The 19,131-nt window shown below is 49.0% G+C and overlaps 1 protein-coding gene across 1 annotated transcript in view; it reads left to right on the forward strand.

The window, feature by feature from the left end:
- Nucleotides 1-19,131, forward strand: part of LOC139262465 (carboxy-terminal kinesin 2-like) — a 70,024-nt gene that overhangs the window by 21,818 nt on the left and 29,075 nt on the right. Inside the window, exons 2-5 of the mRNA XM_070877651.1 lie at nucleotides 715-789; nucleotides 14,873-15,071; nucleotides 16,477-16,597; nucleotides 18,897-18,990. Coding sequence (XP_070733752.1) covers nucleotides 715-789; nucleotides 14,873-15,071; nucleotides 16,477-16,597; nucleotides 18,897-18,990 — 489 coding nt within the window. The remainder of the gene's footprint in view (nucleotides 1-714; nucleotides 790-14,872; nucleotides 15,072-16,476; nucleotides 16,598-18,896; nucleotides 18,991-19,131) is intronic.

Genomic DNA, 19,131 nt, shown 5'->3' on the forward strand with positions numbered 1-19,131 from the left:
CCATTCAATAAGATCATGGCTGATCATTCCCTCAGTACCCCTTTCCTGCTTTATCTCCATACCCCTTGATCCCTTTAGCCATAAGGGCCATATCTAACTCCCTCTTGAACATATCCACTGAACTGGCATTAACAACTCTCTGCAGTAGGGAATTCCACAGGTTAACAACTCTCTGAGTGAAGAAGTTTCTTCTCATCTCAGTCCTAAATGGCCTACCCCTTATCCTAAGACTGTGTTCCCTGGTTCTGGACTTCCCCATCATTGGGAACATTCTTCCCGCATCTAACTTGTCCAGTCCTGTCAGAATCTTACAAGTTTCTATGAGATCCCCTTTCATCCTTCTAAACTCCAGTGTATAAAGGCTCAGTTGATCCAGTCTCTCCTCAAATGTCAGTCCCGCCATCCTGGGAATCAGTCTGGTGAACCTTCGCTGCACTCCCTCAATAGCAAGAACGTCCTTCCTCAGATTAGGAGACCAAAACTGAACACAATATTCCACGTGAGGTCTCACCAAGGCCCTGTACAACTGCAGTAAGACCTCCCTGCTCCTAATACTCAAATCCCCTAGCTATGAAGGCCAACATACCATTTGCCTTTTTTACCGCCTGCTGTACCTGTATGTCAACTTTCAATGACTGATGAACCATGACACCCAGGTCTCGTTGCACCTCCCCCTTTATTTTGCAGAACTTGATGCCAACCCTGATGATGTAGAAGAAGATTCAGACGCGGACAAGCCTGAAAAGGAGAACATCTTCCAATCCAACCTACCAGATCAAGAACATGGAGGTGAGGGGGAAGGGTAGGGGATGGAGCTGGATGAAGCTTCTGCTGTTTTACTGACTTTGGAGGTGGTGCCACTCATTGCAATGACAGCCCCTTCCAGACTAGTGGTTTGAGTGTCGGTGGGACATTCCATGGTTTCCCACCTTCCGAGGTTGCAGGTCCCTGTGGTGTGGTGCAGTGAGGCACACCCAGGGCCCCACTGTCCCAGGCTGCAGGTCCCAGTGGTGGGGTGCAGCGAGGCACACCCAGGGCCTCACCGTCCCAGGTGCGGGTCCCAGTGGTGGGGTGCAGCGAGGCACACCCATGGGGAGGAGGGGAAGGAGAGCTCGTCTGCGCTCTCCTGAGGTGCAGGATTTAACAGATGTGGTTCAGATGATGTCACTGAGTGCAGAGAACACAGACCTTACCCAATCACTCCTGGACACCATCATTGGGGTGAGTGATGAGGTAACGGGACTGTCGGGAGAAGTAACAGCAATGACATGAGAAATGGGAACGATGTCCAAGACCATCAGTGAGGGAATAATGGCCATGAGGGAGGGAATGTCAAAGATAGTGCAAACACTGTCACTGACCATGAGGGAGGGAATGTTGCAGGTAGTTCAGACAGTTTTGCTCAACATGAGGGAGGGAATGTTGCAGGTCATTGGGACAATGTCAGCGCGCATGAGGGAAGGCATGTTGGAGTTAGCCGCTGCAATAAGGGAACACACCCAAGACCCGCGTCCATTGACAGAATCAACTGTCACTCCCACTCCAATCTCCACATCAGCATCTGAGAGCCCAAAGCTGGGCCCTCCAACCTGCGGCCTGGGCCCTCCAACTTGCCGCCTGCCGCTGACACAAGTCCCCCGCCGCCCCCCCCCCCCCCCCCCCCCCCCCCGAGATCTTAGAAAGAATAAGTTTGGTACTGAGCCCAGAAATACTGCGCCACCCCCTGCGGGCAGGGGTGGTAAGCACAGCAGGTGGTCTTAAAATAAGGTGGAGGAGAGATTGGTGGGTGCGGCCTTTTTTTGCTGTTGTTGTTGTTATTATTATTTTGTAACTGTTCTCAAATTAAACGTTTTTTTTAAGTTGTGTAAATTTACAAGTTTAAAAGTATGTAAGTGATCTTAAAGTTTTTAAGTGATCTTAAAGAGTGATAATGTAAAGTTTGATACAAGAATAATTGATGCAATGGGGAGTGGGGAGACCCGGCCCAGGTCTCCCCCCACCCCTGGCCAGACACAAAGCAGGAAACTATACACCAGTTAGCCTAACATCTGTGGTTGGGAAAATGTTGGGGGTCCATTATTAAAGAAGCAGTAACAGGACATTTAGAATAGCATAATTAGTCAGGCAGAGTCAGCATGGATTTATGAAGGGGAAGTCAAGTTTGACAAATTTTCTGGAATTCTTTGAGGATGTAATGAACAGGATGGATAAAGGGGAACCATTGGATGTGGTGTATTTGGACTTCCAGAAGGCATTTGACAAGGTGCCACATAAAAGGTTAGTGCACAAGATAAAAGTTCACGGGGTTGGGGGTAATATATTAGCATGGCTAGAGGATTGGCTAACTAACAGAAAACAGAGAGTCGGGAAAACTAGTTCATTCTCAGGTTGGCAATCAGTAACTAGTGCCAGGGATCAGTGCTGGGGCCCCAACTATTTACAATCTATATGAATGACTTGGATGAAGGGACCGAGTGTAACGTAGCCAAGATTGCTGACAATACAAAAATGGGAGGAAAAGTAATGTGTGGGGAGGACACAAAAAACCTGCAAAAGGAAATAGACAGGCTAAGTGAGTGGGCAAAAAATTTTCAGATGGAGTATAATGTTGGAAAGTGTGAGATTATGCACTTTGATAGAAAAAAATCAAGAGCAAGTTATTACTTAAATGGAGAAAAATTGCAAAGTGCTGCAGTACAGCGGGACCTGGGGGTACTTGTGCATGAAACATAAAAGGTTAATATGCAGGTACAGCAAGTGATCAGGAAGGCCAATGGAATCTTGGCCTTTATTGCAAAGGGGATGGAGTATAAAAGCAGAGAAGTCTTTCTACAGTTATACAGGGTATTGGTGAGGCCACACCTGGAAGAGACAATTTTGGTTTCCATATTTAAGAAAGGAGATACTTGCTTTGGAGGCAGTTCAGAGAAGGTTCACCAGATTGATTCCGGAGATGAGGGAGTTGACTTATGAGGAAAGGTTGAGTTGGTTGGGCCTCTACTCATTGGAATTCAGAAGAATGAGAGGTGATCTTATCGAAACGTATAAGATTATTGTCATGTATCTTACATTATTATATATAACTGTATCCCAACATGCTATACATGACTGTAATAAATGACCTGTAACCACCAGCATACCTTACCACCGGGGGTGCACTTGCAAGAGACAGGTATATAAGCACAGGTCTCAGGCAAGTGCAGCATTCCAGAGCTGTAAATTAAAAGGTGCAGGTCCAGAGTGACCTTGACTTCACTACATGCCTCGTGTGAATCTGTACTGAGGGGACAGGACTTTACAGTGGCGACGGGTTACGGGATTACAGAATCCAGAGAATGGCGAACAACGGATCAGATGAAAAGTACAATGCGGGAGACAGTTGGGAGGACTTTATAGAAAGGCTCCAGCAAAGCTTTGTAACCAAAGACTGATTAGGCGACCATATGGCAGACAAGAGAAGAGCCCATCTCTTGACCAGCTATGGCTCGAAAACATACGCTTTAATGAAGGATCTGTTGGCACCCGAGAAACCAGCAAGCAAGTCGTTTGAAGAATTGGGCACACTGGTAAGAGACCACCTGAAGCCAGCGAGCAGCCTACACATGGCCAGACACAGGTTCTACAACTATAGACGCTGTGTGGGCCAGAGCATACCCGACTTCGTGGCGGAACTTCGGAGGTTGGCTAGTTTATGTGAGTTCTCCGATGAACTGAGGAGAGAAATGCTGAGAGACTTTTTCATTGAAGAAATAGGCCACGCAGGCATATTCCGAAAGCTCATAGAGATCAAGAACCTGACCTTAGAGGCAGCAGCACTGGTTGCACAGACATTCTTGGTAGGGGAAGAAGAAACGAGGTTGATTTACAATGCAGGTACGACAACTAACGAAATAATGGAACAAGGAGTTCACAGCATTAGAAAAGCTGCTACCCCCACACACAGACAAAACCGGCAGAACAGGCTTTCGACAGCAAGCAGTGGCAACAGGAACGGCCGTTCACACCTCATCAACCCACAATGCGAGCAATCAACTACAAACTGAGAGAAGCTCAAGAGAGATCAGCCAGAAGCAGCCCATTCTTTGCAAGCAGTCTGTGCTGGAGGTGTGGGGGTGGGCACTCGTCAAGGGAATGTCTATTTCAGCAGGCTGTTTGCAGGAACTGTGAATATACAGGGCATTTGGACGGCATGTGCAAAAAAATGGCAGCTCGGCTGGTATACAAATCGGATGGGTTGGAAAGCAGTCCAGAAGATGGTGGGGACAGTACCCGGGACACCGATGTACAGCGGGTCAACACGATCAATGGCCGCTGCTCCTACGACAGGACACCTCCTATAATGATGAGGGTCCTACTCAACGGGTTATCTATCAACATGGAGCTGGATACAGGAGCGAGTCAATCTCTCATGGGCGCTCAACAATTTGAACAACTGTGGCCGCATAAAAGAGACAGACCAAAACTCATAAGGGTTGACACCAAACTAAGGACATATACCAAAGAAATCGTACCAGTCCTCGGCAGCGCCATGCTCTCTGTCACACACAAAGGGACAGTGAACCGACTTCCCCTGTGGATTGTCCCCGGAGAACCCCCAGCACTGCTGGGGAGAAGCTGGCTGGCAAAACTAAACTGGAAATGGGTTGATGTCCATGCCATGTCATTAGGGGAACGGACCTCCTGCTCAACAGTTATAAAGCGATTTGAACATCTCTTTCAGCCAGGTGTGGGCACTTTCAAAGAGGCCAAAGTCAAAATCTACATCACACAGGATGCTAGACCGGTCCATCACAAGGCCAGAGCTGTACCCTATGTGATGAGGGAAAAGATTGAACACGAACTAGACAGGCTTCTGCGGGAAGGCATTATATCACCTGTGGAATTTAGCGACTGGGCAAGTCCCATCGTCCCAGTCATGAAACCTGATGGATCCGTACGAATCTGTGGGGACTACAAATCTACCATAAACAGAGTCTCCCTACAGGACCAGTACCCGCTGCCCAGAGTGGAGGACTTATTTGCCACATTGGCTGGAAGTAAACTTTTCTCAAAATTAGACCTCACATCTGCATATATGACGCAAGAATTGACCGAGGAATCCAAGCTACTCATCACCATCAACATACATCGAGGCCTTTTCATGTACAATCGATGCCCATTCGGCATTAGGTCGGCAGCTGCCATATTCCAGCGCAACATGGAGAGTCTGCTCAAGTCCATCCCGGGGATGGTTGTATTTCAAGACGACATACTTATCACGGGCAGGGACACCGACTCCCATCTCCGTAATTTGGAGGAAGTACTAAAGCGGTTGGATCGGTTAGGCCTACGAGTCAAGAAATCCAAGTGCCTGTTTCTCGCACCTGAGGTTGAATTTTTGGGCAGAAGGATTGCCGCTGATGGAATCCGCCCAACAGAGTCCAAAACAGAAGCAATTCGCCTAGCACCCAGGCCCCGGAATGTCTCAGAACTGATCGCCTTTCTCGGGCTAGTCAATTACTTTGGGAGCTTTATGCAGAACTTAAGCACGCTGCTGGAGCCTCTCCACGTGCTACTCAGGAAGGGGTGCGATTGGTTTTGGGGGGACGCCCAGGATCGCGCCTTCAAAAAAGCACGCAACCTTCTGTGTTCCAACATTGTTTTGACTTTCTTTGACCCAGGTAAAAAGCTAGTTCTCACATGCGATGCGTCAGCGTATGGGGTCGGGTGCGTTTTGCAACATGTCAATAGTGCGGGCAAATTATAACCCATAGCTTATGCCTCCAGGTCACTTTCGCGGGCAGAGCGCGGGTACGGAATGGTAGAGAAGGAGGCGCTCGCGTGCGTGTACGGTGTCAAAAAGATGCACCAATACCTTTTCGGGGCCAAGTTCGCATTAGAAACCAACCACAAGCCCCTCACCTCCCTCCTATCCGAGAGCAAGGAAATAAATGCCAACGCCTTGGCGCGAATTCAACGGTGGGCACTCATGCTGGCGTCCTACGATTATACCATAAGGCACAGACCAGGCACAGACAATTGTGCCGACGCGCTCAGCAGGCTACCCCTGGCGACCACGGAAGGGTCTGACGAACAGGACTGTGAGATAGTCATGGCAATCAATGCCTTTGAGTCCACAGGTTCGCCCATGACGGCTCGCCAAATCAGAGCCTGGACGGCCAGCGACCCCACGTTATCCTTAGTAAAAAGATGTGTCCTAACCAGTGACTGGGCAGAGGCTCTCGATGCCTGCCCCGAGGAATTAAAACCCTTTCACAGGCGCATGCATGAGCTATCACTACAAGCAGACTGCCTGATGTGGAGCAGCCGAGTAGTCATGCCTCTGCGAGGCAGAGAGGCATTTGTCCGGGAGCTCCACCGCGAGCACCTGGGGATCGTTCTCATGAAGGCCATAGCCACATCCCACGTCTGGTGGCCTGGTATTGAAGCGGACTTGGAGCTCTGCGTCCGAAGGTGCACCATTTGTGCCCAGCTCAGCAATGCCCCCAGGGAGGCTCCACTGAGCCCCTGGCCCTGGCCTACCAAACCATGGTCGCGGGTGCACGTAGACTATGTGGGCCCATTCATGGGCAAAATGTTCCTCGTAGTTGTAGATGCATTTTCAAAGTGGATCGAATGCACCATTTTAAACTCGAGCACAACCTCCACCACTGTGGAGAGCCTCGCAACCATGTTTGCAACGCATGGAATCCCTGACATATTGGTCAGTGACAATGGTCCGTGCTTCACCAGCGCAGAATTCCAACACTTTATAATTGACCACGGCATAAATCTTGTCAAGACGGCACTGTCAAGCCGGCCTCCAACGGCCAGGCGGAGAGAGCAGTGCAAATCATTAAACAAGACATGTGTAAAATCCAAGGTCTCACGCTGCAGGGTCGCCTGTCGTGACTGATGTTGGCATACAGATCTCGTCCGCACTCACTGACTGGGATCCCCCCCCCCCCCCGCGCAACTGTTGATGAAAAGGACTTTAAAAACAAGGCTCTCATTAATCCTCCCAGACATGCACGAAATCGTTGAGGCAAAGCGCCGTAAGCTGACTGAGTACCATGACAAAAATTCGAGGGGGAGATGGAATGAGATAGGGGACAAAGTGTTTGTACTAAACTATGGCAGTGGTCCCAAATGGCTTACAGGGACAGTAACGGGCAAGGAAGGAAACAGGCTACTGGTAGTACAAATGGACAATGGCAAAACCTGCCGGAGGCATGTAGACCAAGTCAAAAGCAGTTTTACCAACAACACTGCTGAACCAGAGGCCGACTACAATGTGGAACTCGCACCATACCTGGTGGACAGACAGAGGGAACAACCTGAGGAAAGGGCAATCCCAACAGACAGCCCAGGCGAGTCAACAACATCACACCAATCGAAACAGACAGCCCAGGTGAGATACCAGCAACCACACCCAAAGAAAAACAGACACCAAGGCAAACAACTGAACCACAACTCTGACGCTCCACGCGAGAGCATAGACCACCTGAGAGACTGAACCTATAAAGACAATTAAGACCTTGGGGGAGGGTGATGTCATGTATCATACATTATTATATATAACTGTATCCCAATATGCTATACATGACTGTAATAAGATATGACCTGTAACCACCAGCATACCTTACCACCGGGGGTGCACTTGCAAGAGACAGGTATATAAGCACAGGTCTCAGGCAAGTGCAGCATTCCAGAGCTGTAAATTAAAAGGTGCAGGTCCAGAGTGACCCTGACTTCACTACATGCCTCGTGTGAATCTGTACTGAGGGGACAGGACTTTACAATTATGAGGAGGCTTGACAAGATGGATGCAGAGAAGATGTCTCCAAAGATAAAAGAGACTAGAACCAGGGGGCATAATCTTAAAATAAGGGGTCGCCCATTTAAAACTGAGATGAGGAGGAATTTCTTCTCTCAGAGGGTTGTAAATCTGTGGAATTCGCTGCCTCAGAGAGCTGTGGAAGCTGGGACATTGAATACATTTAAGACAGAGATGGACAGTTTCTTAAATGATAAGGGAACAAGTGGGCCACCCGACCTGCAAGAGGACACCACTGCAGGTCGGGAGGATAAAAGAGCACACCACTACAACTTCCAGCACGAGCCGCACCAAGTGTGTGACGATTTTGAGGTGGCCAACTGGGTGATGTCATCAAAACCCAGGTCACCGTTTGGAGCGTGGGCAGGAACATCAGCAGGACCCAGGTACAGCAGAGGAGCGGGAAGGTCGGGGCGGGTGAGCGGCGAGTGACCGTGGCTATGATTCGGCGAGAGATCGTGGTGAAAGTGCGGTGAGGGATCGTGGCGGAGGTGCAGCAAATGTTTTGTGGCGGAAGAGCGGTGAGAGATCGTGGCGGAGGTGTGGCGAATGTTTGTGGCGGAGGAGCGGCGAGAGATCGTGGCGGAGGAGCGGCAAATGAGGGTACGGGACCTAGAAGAGCTGAGAGCCAAGGGGCAGCACGGGCCAGCCCAAACTGTGATATGTGTGCACAGATGTGGTCTCCAGTCGTCCTGGTTAATCCTTGCCAATGGACCAAGACCTGGCTCTGTCAAGTTCGTGTGGTGGCTGATGTGCAACGGTCACCACACGTTAAAAAAATCCATGCACAGGCATCTTCCACCCCCTCAATTGGAGTTCAGAAGTCGAATATCATGTCCTTCATTGAAACACCCGTGAACTCGTGTGGAAGCAAGTCATCTTTGTTCGAGGGACCACCTATAATGATGAAGGGGTTATGGGGAGAGGGCAGGGAAGTGGAACTGAGTCCATGATCAGATCAGCCATGATTGTATTGAATGGCGGAGCAGGCTCGAGGGGCCGTATGGCCTACTACTACTCCTATTTCTTATGTTCTTATGTAAAATGGATGTGAATTGCTCTGGGAGACATGATGGGCCATAATTTACTGTGACTGGCAAACGAATGGAGCCTTATGTTGATGAGCTCTGGCCTTATGGTTTCATTTCCATGAGCTTTTGTACGGCAAGTTGCCGTCAGTGGAAGAGGTAAATGGCACACCGCATGCTACAGGGTGTCTGGGACCCTTGTGAATTGTGTATCTCCTTAACCGATCAGATTGAAGGATTGAGGACTGCACAGGGCAGAGTGTGATCCAGGAATTGTCAGAATACTGAAATCAACGTCAAATCGGGTACAGAGAGAAATAAAGGGAGGGAAAGAAAGATTGCATTAAGAGAGAGAGAGAAAAGAGACAGAAAGAAAAAACAAATAATTTAAGTCTCCAACAACAATTAAAATAATAGTGCCAGAGAGGTTGACTGGCAGTAATTAACACATGAAATCGTTATTAAGGGTACTCAGACTTGGAAAGGACAAGACTTGTCTTTCTGTGGCGAGTTCAGTTCGTATCTACCACGCAAATATAGCAACTTCACATCAAATCTCACAGGTGTCACAGCGGCATTGAGCACAGCGTGTGACTCGGTTTCGGGTTCCATTCTTTTTGAAGCAATGGCTTGGTGATGCAACCTACAATACCTGTAGTAGACACCTCAAAGTGCGGGAGAAATACCACTAATGATGTCTCCGCAAGATCCTGCAAATCTTCTGGGAGGACAAACGCACCAATGTTAGCATCCTCGACCAGGCCAACATCCTCAGCATTGAAGCTCTGACCACACTCGACCAGCTCTGCTGGGCGGGCCACATTGTTCGCATGCCCGACACAAGACTCCCAAAAGCAAGCGCTCTACTCGTAACTCCTGAACGGGAAGCGAGCCCCAGGTGGGCAGAAGAAACGTTTCAAGGACACCCTCAAAGCCTCCTTGATAAAATGCAACATCCCCACTGACACCTGGGAGTTCCTGGCCAAAGACTGCCCTAAGTGGAGGAAGTGCACCTTGAGTCTCGTTGCTGAGAGCATGCAGAAAGCAAGCGCAGGCAGCGGAAGGAGCATGCGGCAAACCAGACTCCCCACCCACCCTTTCCTTCAACCACTGTCTGTCCCACCTATGACAGAGGCTGTAATTCCTATATTGGACTGTTCAGTCACCTGAGAACTCACTTTTAGAGTGGAAGCAAGTCTTCCTCGATTTCGAGGGAGTGCCTATGATGATTTGATTGAATGTGTCACAATTGCCACCCCTGTGCTCGCTGACCTACATTGGCTCCCGGTTAAGTAATGCCTCGATTTCACATTTCACATCCTTGTTTTCAAATTCCTCCGTGGCCTCGCCCCTGCCTATCTCTGTCTCTCGCAGGTCAGAACCGCCACGCTGCTCCAGGGGCTGCTCGCCTTTTATGGCCCCGACCTGCCGCTGATGGTCTCTCGCAGGAGCCATCGTGTGGTGGCTGGTGTGCAACGGGCACCCCACGTTAAAAAAATCCACGCACAGGCATCTTCCACCCTTCAGGATATAGTTCGGGAGCTGGAATATTAAGTCCTTCATTGAAACACCTGTGAACTCAACACTTTTTGGCGTGGAAGCAAGTCATCTTCGATACGAGGGACCCCCTATGATGATCTCTGTAATCTTCTCCAGCCCCACAACCCCCCATGATATCTGCATTCCTCTAATTCTGGGCACTTGAGCATCCCCGATTATAATCGCTCCACCATTGGTGGCCGTGCCTTCTGTTGCCTGGGCTCCAAGCTCTGGAACTCCCTGCTGAAACCCTCCCTCCTCTCTTTCCTCCTTCAAGATGCTCCTTAAAACCTACCTCTTTGATCAAGTTTTTGGTCACCTGCTCAAATTTCTCCTTATGTGGCTCAGTGTCAAATTTTTTTGTCTTGTAATACTCTTGTGAAGCGCCTTGGGCCGTTTTACTACATTAAAGTTACTATATAAATACAAGTTGTTATTGTTGTTGTTCATTATCTTTATGTTTTATGTCATGCCAAAGTACTGTACGTGAAATGACTGCTTTGCTGCACGTACAATTTCTCATGTAGATTGCACTTAAAGGCTTCCACCTGGCTGTACACTGCAGCATCAAACAGCCCCTTTCCCTTATCCAGCATTGTAAACTCATGTTTTCATGGCTTCAGGATTCCACTGTCCAGCAAAAATCATCCCAGTTTTATATGTGTAAACTTGGGGAGCTAGTCCCTTGAGTTTGGTCTCTGCAGATGCCTGAAAGTGTGCCCCAGTACACCTGTAGAACTGGACTGAGTATCTCGAGGTCTGGTGTGAGATCATGGATGCTATATGGTACTGGGATAGGGTAGAAAAAGGAGCAATTGCCTGCCTCTCTTAAGACTCGAATTCATAAACAGCCTATCTTAAAATCTATGAATTAAATAGTTCTGGGTGTAGTCTTTATTGTAACTGGACTTGATTTCTTCAGGTATGATGATGCAGGAATGAAGCACTTTGTATCTAATCAGCCTGGCTATCAGCCAGGAGCGATGGAGTAGTGGCTCAGGAGAGACGAAGCATATAACAGCGGAGTCGGGGCCCAGGGATGGCGCAGCAGAGCTTGGTCTCCAGTCGCCTTTTGCCACTGGACCAAGGCCTTGCTCTGTCAAAAGCTCATGTGGTGGCTGGTATGCAATGGCCACTCCACGTTAAAAGAATTCACGCGCAGGGCATCTTCAACCCTGAAGTGGGGCTATCGAGCTCTGCTATAATTAAAGGGTTAAGAATAGATCTCGAAACTAATTGAAACATCTGTGAACTCATGTGGAAGCAAGTCATCCTCGTTCGAGGGACTGTCTATGATGACATGCATAATTAAGTGTATAAAAGATTGCTTGGAACTATGTATCATTGGAGAGGCCTGGCTACAGACAATCAGCAGGCAAACTCCCCAGTGGTGCAAAATAAAGACTACTTGAATCTTTAAACCCAGACCTGGTGTTGCATGTTTATTTTAAATACTCCACTACACACCCTTCAAGATGTAGCTTGGGACCTAGAAAGTCAGGTCCCTCATTGAAACACCTGTGAACTCATCTTTTTTGGTGTGGAAGTGGGTCATCCTCAACACGAGGGGCTGTCTAATACTTCTACTACTATACTCATTACCTTTGTCTTTATGGCTCTTATTCTTGCACCAGCACCACTCCGGTTGCCCATCATAGCGGTAGCACTGTCTGTGCAAACAGCAACACACTTCTCTCACCTAAGCAATCCTGATCTCACAAAGTTATCCAGAACCTTGAATATTTCATCACCCGTCGCTCATTCTGGTAACACCTGACAAAAAAAGAAAATGTTCGAAAGAATCTCCCCCAGCCAAAACATAGCGAACATAAACTAATAATTACGCTGCGCTACCAACATCGGTTGTCTCACATTCGCAATGCCTTTCTGTCAATTGGCATCTTATATCTCTTCAAAGTTCCTCGATTCTTCTACGTCATTACTGCGTCATTAGAACTTGTAAGGTAATGCATTTGAAGAGGGTTAACAAGGCAAGGGAATACACATTAAATGATAACACATTGAGAAGTGTAGAGGAACAAAAGGACCTGGGAGTGCAGGTCCACAGATCCCTGAAGGTAGCAGGCCAGGTAGATAAAGTGGTTAAAGTGGCATATGGAATGCTTGCCTTTATTAGCCAAGGTATAGAATACAAGAGCAAGGAGGTTATGTTTGAATTGTATAAAACACTAGTTAGGCCACAGCTAAAGTACTGCATGCAGTTCTGGTCACCACATTACAGGAAGGATGTGATTGGGTGCAGAGATTTATGAAGATGTTGCCTGGACTGGATAATTTTAGCTATGAGGAAAGATTGGATAGGCTGGGGTTGTTTTCTATGGAGCAGAGGAAGCTGAGGGGGGAGACCTTATTGAGGTGTATAAAATTATGAGGGGCCTGGATAGAGTGGATAGGAAAGACCTATTTCCCTTAGCAGAGGGGTCAACAACCAGGGGGCATCAATTTAAAGTAATTGGTAGCAGGTTTAGAGGGGATTTGAGGGGAAATGTCTTCACGCAGAGAGTTGTGGGTGTCTGAAACTCACTGCCACATTTAAAAACTACTTGGATGTGCACTTGAAGTGCCATAACTTACAAGGTTACGGACCTAGAACTGGAAAGTGAGATTAGGCTGGATTGCCTCTTGTTGGCCGGCACGGACACGATGAGCCGAAATGGCCTCCTTCCGTGCTGTAAACTTCTATGATTCTATTTCCATATCCCTTGATTCTCCCAGACTCCAAAAATCTAGCTATCTCAACAATTAATGTATTCAGAGACTCAGTATCCACAGCCACTGAGGGCAGAGAATTCCAAAGATTCACAATCCTCTGATTGAAGAAATTCTTCCTCATCTCTATCTTAAATGGCGACCTCTTAACCTGAGACTGTGACTCCTGGTTCTAGACACTCCAGCCAGGGAGTGTCTAGCCTCTCTGCATCTATCCTGTCAATCCCCTTCAGAATCTTGTATGTTTCAATGAGATCACCTCTCATTCTTCTAAATTCCACAGGGTGTAGGCCCATTCCACACAATCTCACATCATAAGACAGCCTTTTCATCCCAGGAATCAATCTGGTGAACCTCCATTGCACTGCCTCCCAGGCAAGTATATCCTTCCATAGATAAGGAGACCAAAACTGTGCACAGTACTCCAGGTGTGGTCTCACCAAGGTCCTATACAATTGTAGCAAGACTTCCTTACTCCAAACCCCTTGCAATAAAGATTGGGACCTAGAATGTCAGGTCCCTTATTGAAACACCTGTGAACTCATCTTTTTTTTGGTGTGGAAGCGGGTCAGCCTTGACACGAGGGACCGCCTAATACTACTAAAGGACAACATCCATTTGACTTCATTTTTACTTGCTGTACCTGCATGCTAGCTTTCTGTGTTTCTTGCACAAGGACACCCAAATTGCTCTGAACACCAATACTTAAAAGTTTCTCGCTTTTAAAAAAATATTCTGGGGGAACAGATTCTGTGAATAGGGTGAGGGGACGGATTCTGGGGGTGAGCTGTGGGGACGGGCTCTGAGGGTGGGATGAGGGGGACGGGCTCTGAAGCTGAGCTGGGGGGATGGGGCCTGGGGGTGGAATGAGCTCTGGGGGTGAACTGGGGGGGGGCGGGATCTGGGGATGAGCCGGGGGGTTGAAGGTGTCTGGGGACTCTGTGCATGAAGGGGTCTCGGGGCTCTGTGGATGGGGGCTCTGGGGATGAGGGGTCTCAGGGCTCTGGGGATGAGGAGTCTCTGGGGATGAGGGGTCCCTGGGGTTTGGGGGTGAGCTGGGGGTCTCTGGGGTTGAGGGGTCTGGGTGTGAGGGATCTCTGGGGGTGAGCTGGGGGTCTCTGGGGTAGAGGGATCTGAGGGTCTCTGGGGGTAAGCTGGGGGTCTCTGGCGGTGAGAGATCTCTGGGGGTGAGCTGGGGTCTCTGGGGTAGAGGGATCCAGGGGTCTTTGGGGGTAAGCTGGGGGTGAGGGATCTCCGGGGGTGAGCTGGGGGTCTCTGGGGGTAAGCTGGGGGTTTCTGGGGTAGAGGGATCTAGGGGTCTCTGGGGATGAGGGGTCCCTGGGGTTTGGGGGTGAGCTGGGGGTCTCTGGGGTTGAGGGGTCTGGGTGTGAGGGATCTCCGGGGGTGAGCTGGGGGTCTCTGGGGTAGAGGGATCTAGGGGTCTCTGGGGGTAAGCTGGGGGTCTCTGGCGGTGAGAGATCTCTGGGGGTGAGCTGGGGTCTCTGGGGTAGAGGGATCCAGGGGTCTTTGGGGGTAAGCTGGGGGTGAGGGATCTCCGGGGGTGAGCTGGGGGTCTCTGGGGTAGAGGGATCTAGGGGTCTCTGGGGGTAAGCTGGGGGTTTCTGGGGTAGAGGGATCTAGGGGTCTCTGGGGATGAGGGGTCCCTGGGGTTGAGGGGTTTGGGGGTGAGCTGGGGATCTATGGGGGTGAGGGATCTCTGGGCTGCTCCTATTCCTCCTCCGGGACCGTGCCTGTGTAGTGTGCCGCCGCCGCGCGCGGTTTGGAATTCTGACAGTTGGGGCTGCGGCGCCAACCAATCGGATCGTCGCGCTCCGTTTACGTCACGGGCACGGGCAGCCAATGGGGAGCCAGGCGGGCGAGTTTAAAAATGGCGTTGGTGACGGGAAAACAGTGGTTGAGTTTGTTATTGTGGTGTGGCGAAAGATTCCGGCAACTTGGTGAGCGAGCGAGGCCCGGGGGGCAATGAGTGGGTGATGCTGGATTACACCGGGGGGGAGAGGGGGCGGGCATCGGTCGATGCCCAGAGTAAGGGAAGCACTGGTCCCTGGGAGTGGGTGTTGGGGGTAACTGGTCTGTCTGGGGGTTCCTCTCCCTTTTCCCTGAACCTGTGTCTCTAGTTTCTCCTATCGTGCCCACTTGTTTGCCTGAACTCGCCACGAGACCTGCCTCCATTCTCATTAAACAACTATCCGGACTACACTGATTCGCCCCCTCTCCTTTTTTAGAGCTGCCAACTTCACCTCCTGGATCGAACCCGTCCGTGCCCATTTTGTCCGTCCCATCTGTAGCCTTTGCTTTCCTCTCCAGACATTGAGCAGCTGGCCTCCCAAATCCACACCAGCAATTTTATCAAACTGCTTCTGGATATTGGTCCATGGCCCTTCACCCCTTCCCTCGGACAGTCGCTGCACAAGGTCCTATCCGCCAGTAAACCTCCATACTTTGCATAGAAAGAGCAGTGCAGGAGTCTGATATCGGGAACGCATTGGCAGCTGGAGGTAATGAAAGCGTTCAAAATAAGTCCTTTCCTCAATTGCCCACACTCCAAATCAATCATTTCTGTGCCCTTGGGAATTGGTTGGTAGTGTATCAGATCTGCCCTCTCGTTTACTGACTGGGTGGTCTTCGGCAGTCCCCTGGAGTCGAGGATGACTTGCTTCCACATTAAAGAGTTCTAAGGTGACTGATGAGACCAATGCGGGATCTACAGTCTGTCACAGGTGGGGCAGACGGTGATTGCAGGGACGGGTGGGTAGCGTGCTTGATTTGTCGTATGCTCCTTCTGCTGTTTGTACTTGGCTTCCACATGCTCCTGGCAAAGAGACTTGAAGTGTTCTGTGACTTCTCTGATGCTCTTCTTCCACTTTGAGCAGTCTTGGACCAGCGATTCCCAAGTCGGTGGGGCTGTTAAATTTTTTTCAAGGCGGCATTGAGGGTGTCTTTGAAGCGTTTTCTTTGCCATCCTGGGGCTCGCTTGCTGTGACTGAGCTCTGAGTAGAGCGCTTGTTTCGGGAGTCTAGTATTGGGCATGCGGACGATGTGGCCTGTCCATTGGAGCTTTCCTGCCAATGATTTCGCGGAGGCAGCATTGGTGGTATGTCAGTGCTTTGAGGTGCCTACTGCATATATAGTCCATGTGTCTGAAGCATATAGGAGGGTGGGTATCACTACTGCTCTGTAGACCATGAGCTTGGTGCTGGGTTTGAGCTCCTGGTCTTCAAACACTTCTGAAAGTGACTAAAGGCTGCACTGGCACACTGAAGACAGTGTTGGACTTTGTCATAGATGTCTGCTCTTGCTAAAAGGATGAAGGTGACAGAAACTGTTTTTTCTTTTTGGCAGTGTTCAACTTTCAATGGATCAGAAGTTGAATGGGAGCGAGGTCGTGGCTTCAGATGAAGAGAACATACCAGAGTTGCAGCCATCCCTGAAGAAGAAACGCAAAATGGCTGGCAGCACAGAGGTGAGTGGTGCATTAAGAGGCAAGAATCTGAAGGTTGTGTGGTGTGTGTGGGTTAAATGTGGAGTGTATTAACTCACATAATGACTCGTTTGGGTCCTGCATGTTCCTCGTGAGTATTGAATTCGAAAGAGATGGAATGATGTAATGCAAGCCATTTAAAAATGTATCTTGGTATTGGCTCTAGTCTGGGCAAGTGAAAGCACTTGAGGAATGAACTCCAGCTTTGGCTTTTGGTCAAATGATCCTTCAGTTAAATCACTGCATATTTACAAAATCTGTAGAATGAATACTACAGGAGTGTGTGATGTGGGAAACTTGGGCTCAACTGGAGATCATGTCACTTGTGCAACTGCATCGTTCCCAAGTACCATCTTTGTTTGACCATTTAGTTACTGCACAAAGTTTTTTTTTGTCTGTTCAAAGGGAATTCCACTTTGTGGTTCAATGCTCCTGACAAGGCCGCAATAGTCGTTTTTTTTTGTTTCCGGAACCTTGCTCCCAAGTTGACCAAGGTAGCGGATCCACCCTCTATCGTTTTGTTGTAGCGTGCAGGTGAGTTTGAAACTGCTGCTCGCTCTTGACAGTGCTCTCTAACAAATCGGAAGCTGAATATCAGTGTGACCGTGGTCAACGGTGACAAGAACCCATCTCGACAGTCTCGCCTTCCACAGCCTTCAGTGAAGAGAATGAAGCTGACTGCAGTGGTGGACAATACAGATGTGAGTCCCTCCAAGTGGCTGTATACTCCTAGACCTGGCGATAAACTGCGATGTTGAGGGGGGGGGGGTGCAGTCCGAAGTTTAAACGTCAACAAAAGACGACATTACAGAAGATTCAAAGGGAGCCTCTGGAAAGAGTGAGTAGGATAGCCTGCATGGAGGTTAGGAGGGGTTGAGATCCAGTGCTGAATTTTCTGTGGTGGATATGGAATTACTCTGCTGTTAGTGTGAAGAAATACATTTTTCCCACTGAGGTGGTGTAATCCATGTCAGATTTCAGGAAGTAATGGGCTAAAATTGTACAGGGCCTTGGTGAGACCACTGGAGTACTGTGCACGGTTTTGGTCTCCTTTTATTGAAGGAAGGATATACTTGCCTTGGAGGCGGTACAAAGGAGGTTCACCAGATTGATTCCTGGGATGAGAGTGCTGTCTTATGATAGATTATGTAGAATGGACCTATACTCTCTGGAGTTTAGAAGAATGAGATGATTTCATTGAAATATGCAAGATTCTGAAGGGGATTGACTGTAGATGCTGAGAGGTTGTTTTTCCCTGACCAGGGGCCACAGTCTCCGGATAAGGGTTAGGCCATTTAAGACAGATGAGGGGGCATTTCTTCAGAGGGTTGTGAATCTCAAATTCTCTGCCCCAGAGGGCTATGGATACTAATTCTGAGTATATTCAAGGCTGAGATAGATTTTTTGAGTCTAGGGGAATTTAGGGGTATGGAGATCGGGTGGGAAAGTGGAGCTGAGGTTGATCAGCCATCATATTGAATGGCGGAGCAGGCTCGAGGGGCTAGCTGGCCTCCTCTTGCTATTGTCTCCTAAACATGGAGCACCAACTGTTAAAAGGGCACACTTTGCTCTGACTTCCTTCAATCTACATTGGTTCCTTGCGGGTATCTATTTGATAATGTGGTTAATATCTGAGATCTTGCACCCCTTTGTGTTGGTGCAAGTTCCTGTAATATGCGACCAACTTGTTCCCCCTGCCCCCCCATCCCCACCCCCACCAAGTGTGTTCTGCTAAACTATGCACTTGCACAAAATTGGCCTTCCTTCCTTGCCTTTAAATGAGGTACGGGGTATTGGTGGCAGCAATAAACCCTGAAAATTCACGAACAATTTTTCTCTGCATTGTTGCTCCTGAAACCTGTAAATCGGCCCACTTGATGGGTTTGGAGACCTAATGCCTGGCAAGTCAATCTGATCACAGAAGGGCAATAAAAATTTTGCTTGTGTGGCACTGAGGTGGTAGCTATCATTCAGATGAGATGTTAAACATGGACCCTCTGAAGTGGATGTAAAAGATCCCACGATGCAATTGGGCGAGCTCTTGGAGGATGGGACATATCTGGGTAAACATGTTATAAGATAAATTACCGTATGCATATCTGGCTTCTAAACTAAAACTAGTGGCTGGAATGTCCTTTCAAATCGAGGTTGCTCTTTTCCTGTAGCTGGATGGCTTTGGGGCATGTATAACCGTATATATTTCTTGGCTTTGTGTTGCTTGTGCTGAGTGAAGGTTAAGGTTTGTGTGATCAGATGTGTTTTTTTAAACCTCGTTTATCAGGCCATGGCTGTGAAGACGTTTGGCGGCAGCAATGGAGCCTGTAACATTGCATCCAACAGCAGGTCGTTGATGGGGGCAAGGAGTCGGTGTGGAGGTATGTGATCTTGCTTCAGATTTGGCAATCGATGCAGGGTGTGTCATCCTCGTCGCGTTCCTTTTACATTCTAATTTAGATGCATGTTGTCGGCCTCCCAAGTCTTGGCTAGGCGAGATGCAGTGCAGCTTAATAGTTGCC

This window comes from Pristiophorus japonicus, chromosome 4 (assembly GCF_044704955.1).
Source record: "Pristiophorus japonicus isolate sPriJap1 chromosome 4, sPriJap1.hap1, whole genome shotgun sequence".
Lineage (NCBI taxonomy): Eukaryota > Metazoa > Chordata > Chondrichthyes > Pristiophoridae > Pristiophorus > Pristiophorus japonicus.